Genomic DNA, 15,242 nt, shown 5'->3' on the forward strand with positions numbered 1-15,242 from the left:
TAACCCCTCTTAAGACTCCACCTTTCGTCTTTGGGGTGAATTGTACTATTTTACAAATGTTTCACACATGCATGGCGACACGAGGCAACCATTTTCTGTGTGTTTTTCTATTTTCAGGCGAGAGTCGGAAAGGAGGAACCACTCCTTAGCCCGCCACGCCGACATCCTCGCTGCAGTAGAAACCAGGCTTTCCTTGTTGAACATGACCTTCATGAAGTATGTGGATTCCAACCTGTGCTGCTTCATTCCTGGGAAGGTAAAACCAGAGGGCAAAGAGATGCCCTTTCATTGTGCTAGCGTTGTCTTAGAATTAGTGCCCTATGGATGATTTGTTTGTACTTTTGGAGGCAGTAGCATGTCAAGCGCCCCAATTATTAAATAATGTTTGTAAATTTCTTGTTCTGGTGCCTTGCTCTTCGCCATTGCAACGAGCCCTTTGTATAACTTCCAACACATTATGTTTGTCAGCCACAGTCCATCTATTTTTCCACATAAGAGCCTATTATGTATTCTGTTTTCTTCACTTTCTTAATTTGACATTTACTTTTTGCAAGAAAACCCAGCAATTCGGTTTTTCAAGAAGCCAGAGACACACAACTGGCATGGGGTGTGTAAGCAGCCTCACACCTGTTATCACTTGCTTCACAGCTGTCTTATACCTGCTGATATACACCGTGGCAATATGGTTCTTTTTCAGTATTCTCGGTCCCTGTTTTAAAGGCATCCTTTCTCTTTTCCTTTTCGCTGCCCTCCTCGTCCGATTGCTTATTTTGCTAGTGACATTTGTACCAGGCTTGATGCAGCAAGCCCCTCACCCCCTTTGTTCACAGAGCTTTGGCACCAGTTCGACCAGGCATTTCAATAGTGACAATAGAGCTTGGGCTGCACCCTGATCGAGAGCACAGATATGTTTATGTTTATGTGCTTTGGCTCCCCAAGGTCATGATAGGAAACTTGTTATACTGGCAGCACTAACAGGTCTGCACTTCATACAGAACTCCAAGGGCATGTGACCGTGACCGTGACCATGATCTTGCATATGTAACTGATTTTTCTATGGTAGCGGGCTTTTTGAATAGAGTATATACACACGTTAATCAGTTATGCGTAAATGACAATTGCGTAACACGCACCGCTGTAGATCTTAGTGATGTAGTGTGTGATTTCATTAGCAGTGCATCATACAATACCCAAAGTAACAGTATCTTTTTTTATATATAACAAGTCTTACAATACTTTTAATTTGATATATATTTAAAAAAAAAACTTTTTCTATAAAAATAGGACTTTCCGTGTGCTCGGTATCTTTTAAGTTACATTTGGTGTGGTTGTCTTTTGGACACATGTATCAGAAACAAAATCCCTTGTAGACATTCTTTACTTTGAAATTGTTTGTTGCCCAAGCCTACAAGGGTATATTGGGTCTCCCAGATCTCTTAGCTATTTCTGAATGGGGCAGATACATAATTGGGGGTGTTAACTACCAATAATGAAAGCGCACCATATTTGGCAGATGCAAGGTGCTTGGCTCCATTTGTTATTTTTAGCGGATCTGTATTAACGATTATGGAAAAATTGAACAAAATGTAATTGTTATAAGATATATCCTTCTTTAGACTTTGAAGATTCCAATTAGGACAACACGCCTTTGATAGTCTGATCATCTTGGAATTGCATCCCATTTCGGTGCTTCCATCTGCCCCAGTGATAGAGTAAACAAAATGCCAGATCTGCACTTCTGCCAGGAAGTGATCCATCTTCGGGAGCCACAAGCAGGGGAGGGCAATTTACATAATACTGTAGCAGAAGAGTGACCACAACATTTTCTGTGAGCATACAGGAGTGAGAGAATAGCAGATTTTGGGGGCTTTCCATTGGCTCAGAAGAATCAATAAGACACCTTCCCACTAACTGCAGTTTATGGCTTTATGGGAAGGGCACAAGTCCTGACAGCACCTCAGACTGGCCAGTTGAACAATCGGAAGTATCTACCCTGCTCCAATGGGAACAGCCCAGCCCAAACTTCCAGGCCAGACCCTCGGTGAACCAGAACACAAACAACCCAGGAGCAGTTTCACCCTAGTTAGGGCTAATCAGCCAGGTATAGCTTGGTTGCAGTGATTGCATGCACAGGACCCATGCCTGGGCAAACCTTCCCCCCGACACTAAAATATATGAAAAAGTGATGGATGGAATGCTTGCATTCATCTTAGCCCCTGTCAAATACTTGGGGCCGCATCCCAGTCCATCGTCATTTTGCACACAAAGCCACCTCAGTTTGGACTTATTCATTTGCAATTCAGTCTCGACCCTGCTCTAATGAGAAAGTCTAGCCTGCACTACCAGGCCAGCACCTCTCTGAACCAGAATACAATCAACCCAGGACCTGTTTCGCCCAAACTAAGGTGAGATGGTGTGCAAAATAACATAGGATGCAGGGAAAAAAACAGAATAGTAAAGTTATAAACTAAAATAACATAATAATGCTTATGCCATCCAAACGAGACAGGCTGTTGAGGAGCACCTTGTGGTTGAGGTTGTTGAAATGGGGTCAATATGTCTGATAAAGTAAAAACAGAGTCTCCCTTGGCCCTGGATACTGAGTTGTTCTTCACTAATATTTAGCAGTGTAGACTGAGAGGTCTGAAACTCAGTCGTAAGTCTATGAGAAAGCCATTTGATTCCAGGTGTGAAGAAGGTTCACTTTTGTGTACTATTTCAAGGGCCTTGGAGACGCAGGATGAGTCTAAGATAGGTCCTTAGTTTGACAGGTTACCTAAGTTATGTTACGTGGATTTGTACTGCGCACAGCTGCCCCAGCTAAGGGGCGTCCCGGCGCACGGCAAGGTACCACGCAACAACCACTGGAAACACAACCGCTAAGAAAGAGCCAAGTTAAAATAGAAAGGTTTTAATAGCCCTGCGAAAGGACAGGAGGTCTTCCAACAACCGAATCCCCACCGGAAGGGAGTTCCACAATTCGGCTGCTTTGACCCGAAAAGACCGGCCACCAACACGGCACAGCTTGTATCTGGGAGTAATAGTACGAGCTTGGCCCAGAGATCTCAAATGCCGAGTGGGGACGTACCAGGTCAAGAGGTCCATAAGAATTTGAGGAGCCGTACCATTTAAAATCTTGAAGGCTAGACACAGTACCTTGTCCACTGAAATGTCCACTGAAATGTCTTCACAATAGGGGTGATGATGGTATCTTTAAGGTCTTGATGCTGCAGAGAGGGGGATCTCAGGACCCAGGCTAACCACTGTTTAATTACAAACCGCACATGATAGGATGGATTTTTTGAAAGACATCAGTGTTTTTCTGACATCACTGTTAGTGAGTGGTGACAACTCACAAAGAGGGATAGGGCATGAAAGGGTCATCAGGGCATGGGATGGTAAAAGAGATAATCTTGTTGGTGAAGAAGGTAAAAGAGGTTGGTGCACATTCCTTTTAAGGGTAACTGGAGGCTTATCATTGGACTATCGATTACCATCTCCATATGGGTATCAAAAAGGTTGCTTTGTTCAATTATCTACCTCAGTAATCCGGGTTTGGAAGTATTCTTTTTAGCTGTTGTCTGACAGCGGGTATGCACTGTTGCTGCTAGGCGAATTGTATTCAGTAAAGGACTCAGAGCCTGCCCATGACTTGCTATTTGGTGACTTCGTTTTCACCGTTCTTGGCTGCCTCCTTATTGGCCACCATATTGCTTAAGTCACTTCCTTTTATCACCTCGGGGCACGGACCAAGTGCTTATTGATTTTGCTTGATTAATGTCCTTGCTCTGCCTCATTTTGTTTGCCTGTCCTTCTCCCTTTTTGCTACTTGCCTGCCCCTGCTCCCGTCCCTTGTAGCTCCCTCCATCTATCATTGCTTCCCCCAATCCTGCTTATGTAATATGTTGCCTGGTTTTGACTGAAAAACACTTCCTTATGCCGATCTGAGGTGCACAGACAGTGCCGTAAGGAAAAAATACTTGTTGGGAGTGATAGATGTTTTCGCATCTCTGCGGGGAGCATTATACCTCCTTTTTTGTGATTTCGCCATCATTATTGCTTCCTCCCTTCCCTGTTGTGCTTGCCTGTCCCCCCATACCCTCCTGCTTCGCTGCTATCATGGTTATAATCACTTGTTAGGTTAATCCACAGTTTTGCACTCTACTTTAACACTGCTAAAATATGGAACATATATTTCTCTGTACATTCTCTCTTGTTTTCTTGAGGCTAATTTGCAGCAAATCTCAGAATGCACTATTTGTTAAAAATTACAATAAATGTAATTAATAGCCCCAAGACAGAATGGATGAAATGATTGAATTAATCTCAGCTACTGGCAATCTCTCGGACTGCATCCCAATCCATTGTTTTTCACCTACATGCCACATCAGTTTGGGCCCAGCCATATGCAATTCAGACTTGACCATGCTCCAATGGGAACAGTCTAGCCTGAGCTGCCAAGCCAGGTTCTACCTGAACCAGATTACCAAGCAACCTCAGACTGGTTTTGTCCTTATTACGGTTTCTTCAGTCAGGTATAGCTTTATTCCAGTGGCACAGTGAGGACGGGACCCATGTCTAAGCATAATCGTCGCACTTGGGGCATCAACTGCAAAAAGAACAAAGTGATGGATGGAATACTTGAATTAATCTAGCCAGTGGCAGTCATTCAGGGCCACATCTCAATCCATCGTTTTTCGCCTGCCAGGCCACCTCAGTTTGTACCCAACCTTATTAAAATCAGTTTTGACCCTGCTCCAATGGGAACTGTCCACACTGAAGTGCCAAGGCAGGTTCTCCCAGTACCGGAATAAAAGCAACCTGGGACCTGTTTTGTCCTTATTATTGGCTCTTCAGCCAGGCATAGCTTGGTTACAGTGACACAGTGAGCACGGGCCCATGTCTAGGCAATCCCATCGCACTTGCGGCATCAACTGCAAGAACAACGCAGTGATTGATTGAATGCTTGAATTATTCTCAGCCACTCGCAATTGCCATGGGCCGCATCCCAATCAGAGTGATACCCCGAGCTATTGCCATTGGTTAGACTTATTGCAAGATGCCGTCCATCACCCATTTTGTGTGTTTCAAGTTCTGCCCTAAGTGGCATGGGTATGTTGAGATGAAGGTCCCATGCTTACTGTGTCACTGGAAACAAGCTGTACCTGGCTGATGAGCCCACAACTAGGGTGAAACCGGTCCGGGTTGGTTGTGTTGCAATTTAGGGAGGATCTGGCTTGGCAGTTTGGGCTGGACTGTTATCATGAGGAGCTTTGTCAAGACTGATTTGCATAAGGCTGGGTTCAAATGGAGGTGGCATTTTGAGCAAAAGAAGGATGGTTTGGAGTGCCACCCCGAGCAATTGCCAGTGGATAGACTTATTGCATGCAACCTCCCATCACCTTTTGTGTGTTGCAGTCTCAGATGCTCCCCTCCATCGGAGTTATTCTGGACACTGTTTGATTTCGTGCCTTTCCCACAGGAAAGAGAGACCAGGACATTCAGGCTATGATCCTGATCTTTAAGCCCCGATCCTTGATTTCAGTTCGGTCAACTCTGAGGTACTGGGGCTGATGGCCTTCTGCATCCTGTTGGTCGAGCATGCCAGTGGCATATGCATGCTCTCCTGTGGATATTTATTTTATTTTTTATTAAGTTTTATATAGCGCGAAGAAGACCATTTCTGGTAACAGAGCGGTGTACAATGGGAAAATAACAGAATGTAGACAAACGAAATACATAGAATCTCACAGTGATATCACAAACAAGACTGCTTCGGGTAACTGGGCTTTGTAATGCAGCATACATGTATGTTGTAGTGAAAAGAAGCTCGTCAAAGAACGTAATTGGTAATGTCATAAAGATAAACAATAGAATGTCAAACATAGGAAGTTAGCATGAACAACTGGATTCCCCAGCGGTAAGTTTAATAGGTATCGCATCAGTGGGGAATGAAACTATTCAATAATAACATCTTTGCTTCTTTTTTGAAGAGGGTTATTAAAGGATTGGTCCTGGTCTCCAGAGGAAGAGAGTTCCAAATGCTCGGGGCAATTCCGCAGAAGGCTCACTTGTAGGTTTTCTTTTTGTTGAGTTGTGGGGGAAAGCCTTTGTGTCCAGGGAAAAAAATTGCGATGAACCCTTGCCTCAAGGTAGCCAATTCAATGTATGGAGGACAGGGGTGATATGATCCCTTTTTTCGTGTCTGTGATGAGCCGAGCACCCTCATTCAGGCTAGCTTTCAGTGGTGCTAGCTTTCTTTTTGGTAGGCCCACGAGGGTAGCATTCCTATAGTCAAGTTTGGAGGTCACAGGTGCTTGAACCTCTAGTTTTAGATCTACAGTGGGAAGGAAAGATGTTTAGTTTCCTTAGTGTTTGAAGTTGGTGATAGGCCCTTCCGGTGGTGGTGCTGATGTGGTTTTGCATGGAGAGTTTATTTATAGGGATTTTGCTGATTCAATGGCATGTTGGGTACAGTACAAGGTTGTCAGATGTGGGAGCCAACCTTTGAGGTTAGATGTGGTATTGGGTGGAGATATGAAGCGAAATTTGATTTGAAGTGCATTACGTTTGAGGTGCTTAGGAGTCAGCCAGTGTTGTGTTTTAGTTAAGGTGTTATTGAGGGTAGGAGATCTTAAATAGTTTGAGCATTTCAGCCAGGGGTTCCATGTACAGGTTGAACAGGGTAGGTGAAAGCGTTGAACCTTGGGGTACGCCAATTGTGACTGTCGTCTGGTCGGATAGGGCGTGGTTGATCAGGAATCTTTGAGATCTGTTTTGTAGGAGTGAGAACCATTTAGCACAATACCGGAGAGACCCATCCTGAATTCTAAGAGGTTCAGGAGAATCTCGTGTTTGACCATGTCAAATGCCACTGATAAATCCAGTAGGATTAGCAAGCATGATTGGTTCTGATCGAATTAAAGCGTCGCTGACAGTGTGGACCAGGGCAGGTTTAGTACTGTGACCTTGTCTGAAGCTAGATTGGCATTGGTCGAGGAGTTGGAATTGCTTACTGTGATTACAGAGTGTCTGATGAACACATTTTCGCAGCGGCTTAGCTAAAGTTGGGATGCTGGAGTTTAAGCAGTAATTGCTGTGATCCGACTACCAGGGTATTTTTCCTGAGATATGGAGATGAGATGTGGTGGGGCTTCGATAGGTAAGAAATTTACAGCATTCTGGAGAACAATGTAAATGAACTTGGTTTTCTAAAAAAAAAAAAAGGAGGAGTTGCGTTTCCCATTAATTTGATTTTGGACAATTTCAAAGATTTTTTTGGGTCGGTTCACGGCTGTGTCTAACTGATGAAAATTAGAATGATTTGGAGCTTCTAATGCACCTACTGTAGGCACTCAGTTTTTGCCTCTGAAGCTTGTGGTTCGTCGGAGAAGGGATAAATCTTCATGCTCTTTTCTCAAGTCTAAGGGAGCGGAGCTCCTCATTAAGGCTACAGTTAAACCATGGGTCGGGTCTTTTTATCGAGACTCTTTAATTGTTTGGGGCAAAGTCCAGGATGTTTGACATGCAGGTAAAAGTTTGCTCTGTGAGGTTTAGTGTGTCAAACATGTCGGTGGGAGGGGACAGGAGATTGTGGCTGATAGCAAACAACGTGACTGGGTTGAGGTTACAAGTGTCTCTCACCCAATATTTGGTTTTCTCAAGTTGACCTTTGTAGATGGTTGACCTTTCAGCTGTGTAGAAGGTGATGCAGTGGTGGTCGATCCAGTCATTAGGTAAAATAGTCAATTTGGATGGTGTTCTCCTTAGCTCTGATTAGCCTAAGGTGTCCCATTTAATATGAATAGGGCTATTGCAGGCTTGAGCTAGGTTGAAGTCATGGAGAAAGGCCTGGAAACAGTTCACTAGCGGGTCACTCATGTCTCTCAAGTGAATGTTTAAAATCGGCAAGAAAAATCTGATTGTTGTATTGTTCATTGTTGGTAGATATGATCTTCATGATTTGTTTGATGAATGTATGATTATTTCTAGGAGGGTGGTAGATGGTGTGCAGTGTGCAAGTTGAGTTGTTAGGTCGAGCTATTAAATCCCGCAGGGATTAATAGCTCGACCTTTTGCAGGGGAAACAAACTCTCTAGAACAAGCAGATCACTCCAAAAGCATGTGAATTATTGAAGCGTGACGCTTCTCCAACGTGCGCTTGGCCTCACTCACGTAGCCTCACACCCATTTGCTCCAAGGAATCCTTTCTGTCTTGACCTCTCCACTCTTCTTCTATTTCTGTCTCACTCTCTCCTGCCCCTTCACTGTCTTGGCCTCTCCACTCTTCTTCTATTTCTGTCTCACTCGCTCCTGCCCCTTCACTGTCTTGGCCTCTCCACTCTTCTATTTCCGTCTCACTCTCTCCTGCCCCTTCACTGTCTTGGCCTCTCCACTCTTCTTCTATTTCTGTCTCACTCTCTCCTGCCCCTTCACTGTCTTGGCCTCTCCACTCTTCTATTTCCGTCTCACTCTCTCCTGCCCCTTCACTGTCTTGGCCTCTCCACTCTTCTATTTCTGTCTCACTCTCTCCTGCCCCTTCCCTGTCTTGGCCTCTCCACTCTTCTTATATCTCTGTCTCACTCTCTCCTGCCCCTTCACTGTCTTGGCCTCTCCACTCTTCCTCTATTTCTGTCTCACTCTCTCCTGCCCTTTCCCTGTCTTGGCCTCTCCACTCTTCCTCTGTTTCTGTCTCTCACTCTCCTGCCCCTTCACTGTCTTGGCCTCTCCACTCTTCCTCAGTTTCCGTCTCACTCTCTCCTGCCCCTTCACTGTCTTGGCCTATCCACTCTTCCACTATTTCTGTCTCACTCTCTCCTGCCCCTTCACTGTCTTGGCCTCTCCACTCTTCCTCTATTTCCGTCTCTCTCTCCTGCCCCTTCACTGTCTTGCTTCTGTTTATTGTATTTGCACAAATCTAATATCTTGGTCTATTCCTTTTCAATAATCAGGCATTTTTAGGTTTCGACCTGGCGAGGGGCAAAGCCCCTCCCAGATCGAAAACTTTTGTTTTCAGTAGGGATGTTTGGACCGCCTCTGTTTCCAATTGGCTAGCTCCATACATGGAGACTAGCCATTGGGAGACAGAGGCTGTCAATCGGGCTTTCTCTTGAAAACGCGATTCGGGGGCGTTTCTGGTGCTTTTTTTAAGCCCCGCCCCTTTGTCCCGGGCCGCGCTGCGATTGGCTGCCGGCCCGGGACACCCCCGTGACGTCATTCCCGGGCCGCGCTGTGATTGGCTGCCGGCCCGGGACACCCCCGTGACGTCATTCCCCGGGCCGCGCTGTGATTGGCTGCCGGCCCGGGACACCCCCGTGACGTCATTCCCCGGGCCGCGCTGTGATTGGCTGGCCGGCCCGGGACCTGACTTGTTTCTTCAATTCCATCAGAGGTTTAAAGGCAGCCAGGCGCAGTGTAAACACGCGTGCATCAAGTCCCTTGGAGCTGTCTGAAAGGCGGGTGCCTGCCTGCGCTTTGAAAAACTCCAGCTTCATAGTAGGGAAGAAAGACTGGCAGATAACGGTACCTGCTGCCGTCAGCATCGAAGACAGACTAGCGGGGCCTGCTCGCCCCTCACAGACATGGCGGTGTCGCGTGTCGTCACTTCCGCGCCCTGGCAGCCCCTCCGCACTCAGCTCCCGGATCCCCGGCGCTGAGGGAGAGAGCGGCGGCCGAGCTCAGCTCTCCATGCATGGAGCGGCGACCCCGCCCCTGGAGGGCAGGGTGGTGTCTGAATAAGGTGAGTAAATGATGCACATCCAGGAGGTGTGTACAAACTGCTCCCCGAAGCCACCACATTCACCGCGCCATTGGAAGCGATTGTACTCTTTAAACACATCCCCTTGCCCACCCTCTGACATTCTGTTTCCCTCAGTTCCTAAATTTCTCCTACAACACACCTTTGTGTGATATGTCACTCCCTCGCGATACCTATAATGCCTTGTGGTGGTCCATCACGCTCCACCCCGATATCGCCTCCGAATCAATAGCGGCACACTTGTTAAAGTTTTTTATGTAGGATGAACAGCCACACAAGTTATATTAAGTTATAGTAGCTGGTGGAGAAATAAGCACTTTGAAACGAGGCACTAACCAAAAATAGAAGCTGACAAAGAGAGAAAGAATACCGGGTCCATGTCAGTTTGTCGGTCTGTGCCCGTCTGTGTGAATGTCCATCTATCTGTGTCAGTCTGTCTCTTTCTTCGGTGTCCGTCAGCCTGTCTGCATGTTCATGTTACTTTGTCTGTGTCTACCGGTCAATCTCTTCGGCTTTGTTTGTCCGTCATTGAGTGAGTATTTCCGTCTCTCTGTCTGGAAGTTCATGGCTGTTTGCTGGTGGTGGTGCGTATGCATGTGCATGTCAGTTTTCTTCGTGTCTGTGTGTATGCGAGTTAACTTGTATGCACATCCATGTCTGTGTTCACCGGTCTGTGTCTTTGTCCGTGTGTCTATCTGCCTTCCTCTGCGCCTCTGCCTCCCACTGTCCGTGTTGTTTCACGCATCCTCTAGCTCCTCCCCACCTGTCCCCACTCCAAGGCACTTGGCTCAGAAAACCAGCAAGTGTAGCTCTGAATCACAGGTTCACAACACATGCAATGAGATGTGCTCACGCATCAGAGTCGGAAACACCAGGGCACCCTGGCGGTTTCACTCAGAGGTTTATAACCCCAAGGAGTTTTCCACTCACATTTTAAAAGGTGGACAGAGTTTGCCAAGCGCGGTGAGTCAGAACGCAGCACTGTGCCTGCCCGGCTCACAGCTGCAGCAGGAAGCAGCCAGACAGACAGCTCGATGAAGTGGAATAGACACAGGGATGTCAGTAGTCTAGAGTGGCATAGACAAACAGGAAGTACAGAGTTATTTGTGGCCTGGACTTCCGGTCTTATTTACCTTCGATGCCCTGACTTGCAGTCTCAATAGCCTGTAAAATAACAATAGACTATTTCTATAGGGTCAAAGGCGGGGTGGGGGGACCAGTACTGGTACAGGAAATAGGTCTGGCGTTGGCGACCAGCCTTATGGCTTTGCCAGTAACTTCTTATATCATGATTTTTGTCAAACTTTATGTTTGGGCGAGTGCCAGGCCTTCACTATTATACAAAAAAACACATCTACTGAAAGTCAAAATATTTTCTTGGTCTCAAAGAGTAAGCAGTGCCATTAAAGTCCCTGGCACAAAGCGAGCTACTTTGCATGTGGGTGTGCGACTTTTGTAACCGAGCTGAATGTGTCAATCACAGTGAAGTTAGCCTATGGGTGAAGTGGGCTGCCCCACTGATCTGTCAGCTGTAGTGAATGAATGATGTTTTGTAGAGAGCGCAGTTATTACTCCTAGGAGTGTCCGGCACTGCGGGTGTGCAGAACAAAAACCAACAGAACACCTGACCTTTAGGACAGAACAACCATATCCTACGCTTCTTATGAAATAAAGATTCCGACTTGAGAATGCGAAGATCCACAGGAAGCTGGTACCAAGCCTTTGCAGTCAAATAAGCAAAGGAGCAATCCCCCTTTCTCACTCGCCGGTACGGTGCAGCGGCACTTCACATCGGTTCCTTTGAAGTGTCGTAACTTCCTCCAGGGAGAGTCCGGGACTCGGAGGGGCAGGGGCACCGGGCATGCAGGCTGTGCGCGTCTCTGACAGAAGACTGAGCCCTGGGCTTCAATGAGCTGGCTCCTCCTAAGTGTGTCAGCTTGTCAGGTGCTGGCGGGGGGGGGGGCGCATCACACTGTGAGTGGCAGCGTAGGGTCGGGTCTACACTACTAATCACTGCGTAGGTGTGGAGCAGGCCCACCGCCTCCATAGTGTGTGTGTGCATGTGGGTCCAGGCTGCCTGGGAGGGGAGGGGAATCAGACGTCAGTGGCGAGCGTCTAAAGGACTACTAGGGCTGAACTGCTGTGTGTGTAGGAGGGTCCTTACTGCCCCCTCACCGTTCAATGATACCATGGGTCCTGCAACCCGCTCTCATGCATCAGCCAGGTAACTAGGGGCGTCTGGAAACTACCTCCCAGGGTCAGGCCCACAGGGGCACTGCTGGAAACCTAAGGAACTGAGAGTGTGTGGCTTTGGGTGTGTGTGTGTGGCTCTGGGTGTGTGTGTGTGTTTGGCTCTGGGTGTGTGTGTGTGTGTGTGTGTGTGTGTGTGTGTGTGTGGCTCTGGGTGTGTGTGTGGCTGGCTGTGTGTGTGTAGCTCTGGGTGTCTGTGGCTCTGGGTGTCTGTGGGTGTGTGTGTGGTAGTAATTGCTGTCTGCTGAGCTCGTCCAGTAGGGTAAAATAGGTCTCACACTTGCGAGAGATTAAGCTATTGGCAATGTAAATGACAATGCCATTTATTTATCTGTTTTCAAAACCAACAAATAAATACAAATTTTGTCATTTACAATGCCAATAGCTTTAACTTTTGAAAAGGCGAAACCGTTGCATTGTAAATGCTTGTTGTTTATTAGGTGTTTATGTTTTTGATGGGTTTATCTATAGGCACTTTCTGCCCCCGGGATGCCAGTTTTTTTTATATGCCCGAGTGCAGGTACTGTCCTTCAGTCCTTTGTTGTATTTCCGGATTTGGTTGGCGTTCTCCACAATCTTGTGGACTCTTCCTTGTCCCAGTTAACAGGACTGCATGCAGCTCTTCAATCCAGGTGGTCCAATTCTGGATAGATGGAATGGACAAAGTCTCCTCTCCTTCATACACATACATCAGTGTTTCACTGCTGGCAGAGGGTTGTTGACTCCTGCACTAATTCACTCTTCTCCCTTTAACTCCCGAAAAAGGCACCCCTTCTTCACACACCCATTCATCACTGCGTAACTCATGGCGGAGTGTTGTCCCCTACTCTAATTCAGACTTGAGTGCCTAACTCGTACAAAGTCACCTCTCATTCAAATCAGTGTGTCTCATAGCAGAAGGTTGTCCCCTATACTAATTCACATAGAAGTGACTAACTCACGAAAAAAAAATGCAATGTGATAGGTCTCGCATTTGCGAGAGTTGGAGCTATAGGCATTGTAAATGACAATGCCTTTTATTAATTTGTTTTGAAAACCTGCAACCAGTGCATAAACACGCACTTTGTACGCATAGTCCTTGCTTATAAGAAGCAAGGCCGGCAGTCTGTTTTACTGCCAGCCTTACGAAAAGCAAGGCTGGCAGTAAAACAGACTGCCAGCCTTGCTTCTTATAAGCAAGGACTATAAGTACAATGTGCTTGTTTATGCACAGCTTGCAAGTTATCAAACTCATAAATAAAAGGCATTGTCATTTACAATGCCAATAGCTCAAACTCTCGCAAATGCACGACCTATTGCATTGCAAATGCTTGTTTTTGGTTGAGATGTTAATCCTCAAATATTCGCAGGAGGGCATTGGCTTAGTATATGTCTGTTTTACTGAGAGGTTAATTCAATATATACAGGTTAATCCACCCTTGGGGCAGTCTGCATGGTCCAGATGGATGGTGCCATAGCTGGGTGAAAGTATGATGTCTAGAACAGTGGGTGAGGATTCATTTAGCCGAGTTACAGTGAGAATTAGGAGGTATAGGTCCAGGTTGAGTATACGGTCAGGTATGTCGGCAGCGTATTTCAATGCTGATTGGCAGTTTAGTAGTGAGCAGTTTAGCTAAGTTTTGGTAATTTTGATCAATGAGTGAATTATGGGGACTAGTTTGAGCTTTGTTTTATTAATGGATCTAGATCTAGGATGGGGTTCCCTCGGTGGATGGGTGATAATTGTTGGAATTTGTTCTGTGGACATAACGTGCTCAGTCGGATGGGGTTGTATGAGTGAGATGGGAGAGGATATCTTTGTTCGATAGGTGTCTTACTAACCTATTGGGTCAGGTGGAATGGTCTAGGTTCGGTTTGCATCTCCATCTGGGTTGAGGAGTTCCTGCGTTGGCAGGGCTATCGGCAGGATAGTGTTCGGGAATGAGGATGTTACGGTTCTGGTGGTGGATCAATTGATTCGACCAATTATGTTCCAGGTTAGAGGTTATATGCTGTAGATTAAGGATGTCCGCCCTCATCAGCTGAAGAGCTGATTTTATTGCAGCTAGCGTAGAATAGAGCTGGGAGGTACTATTGGAGTTGGAGGCACTACGGGATTGAGCGATTGGAGGCGGGATGTAATATTTTGGGGGTGAGGTCCTCGATTTGAGGCATTGGATAGGCGAGTTGGGTGTTTTGTGGGGTGCGATTATGGGATTTTGGTCAGAATTCGTACTTTGAAGTAGAGCAAGGAAGGTGATCATGGAGACTAGAGATAGCTATTGGACTCATGTCTGGTGATAGCACTGTCATAAAGAGAGCTCGTCAAATCTGAGGATATCGGTGAATGGTAGTTAGTCGGAACCACTATCGGTAGCGTAATATTGGATAGCTGATTAGAAGTGGTGTAGATCCTAATCTGACTAAAAGCAGTGTTGATAATTAGTGCACATGTAGGTTAGGTACAGGAGTTTTCGGATCCTGTCTTGGGGCAGGGTCGGCACTCTCGGGTGAGGAGAGTGTATTCTGATATGTAGAGATACCAAGGGTGTATGAGTGTCTGCCATGGGAAAATAGTGAGATGAGGTGAAGGAGGGAGTGGATGGGATGTGGTTATCATCAGAAAGGGATTAGTTGGGGAGTTGGGATAATGGGAGTGGGGTTGAATCACTGTTTATCTTAACCTTGAACTAGAGGAAGAAGTTGTCAAAAAGTTCTGACTGAATGAGCACAGAGCCTTTGTTATGGATGGAGATGATGGCTTCCACAATGTCCACAGAGGAGGGCGTGATGGTACGTTTATAGCGGTGAGGTATTTACTTGATGGAGGTGGTCTTGAGTAAGAAGGATTGCACTTTTCTCCACTGACCACGGTGATTGGTGAAGAAGATAAGGGTTTTAAGTATCGATCCTGTAGTGATGCAAAAGTAGGGGTCTATCATAGGTGTTTCTTTATTCATTTTGAGAATTTGATGTTTTCATTTAATTTTTTTGCATTTCTGGTTAAATTTGGCAGATAATTGATTTTAAACAAAATGTGTCCTGCGTGGGACAGTAGGTGGTGTTCAACCTATTGATTTGGGATGGTTCCATGTGGACAGTCCTAAGCAGGGAGGAGCAGATGAGAGAGAATAGTAGAAATTGAGTTCAAATAATGGAGGAAGCCACTACCAAGATGGCTGCCCTTATGCAGGCAGAAGTGAGGGCTACTTCTTAGAGAGGCTGAAAAGTCCTATTTCAGCTTTTGTTCTCGTGA

At 46.2% G+C, this 15,242-nt stretch overlaps 1 protein-coding gene across 1 annotated transcript in view; it reads left to right on the forward strand.

Moving 5' to 3' along the window:
- The window catches only part of FBXO28 (F-box protein 28), a 168,950-nt gene that overhangs the window by 99,402 nt on the left and 54,306 nt on the right, over positions 1 to 15,242 (forward strand). The window contains exon 3 of the mRNA XM_078649845.1: positions 118 to 256. Within this exon, the coding sequence (XP_078505971.1) occupies positions 118 to 256 (139 nt within the window). The remainder of the gene's footprint in view (positions 1 to 117; positions 257 to 15,242) is intronic.

Source organism: Lissotriton helveticus, chromosome 6, assembly GCF_964261635.1.
Source record: "Lissotriton helveticus chromosome 6, aLisHel1.1, whole genome shotgun sequence".
Classification (NCBI taxonomy): domain Eukaryota; kingdom Metazoa; phylum Chordata; class Amphibia; order Caudata; family Salamandridae; genus Lissotriton; species Lissotriton helveticus.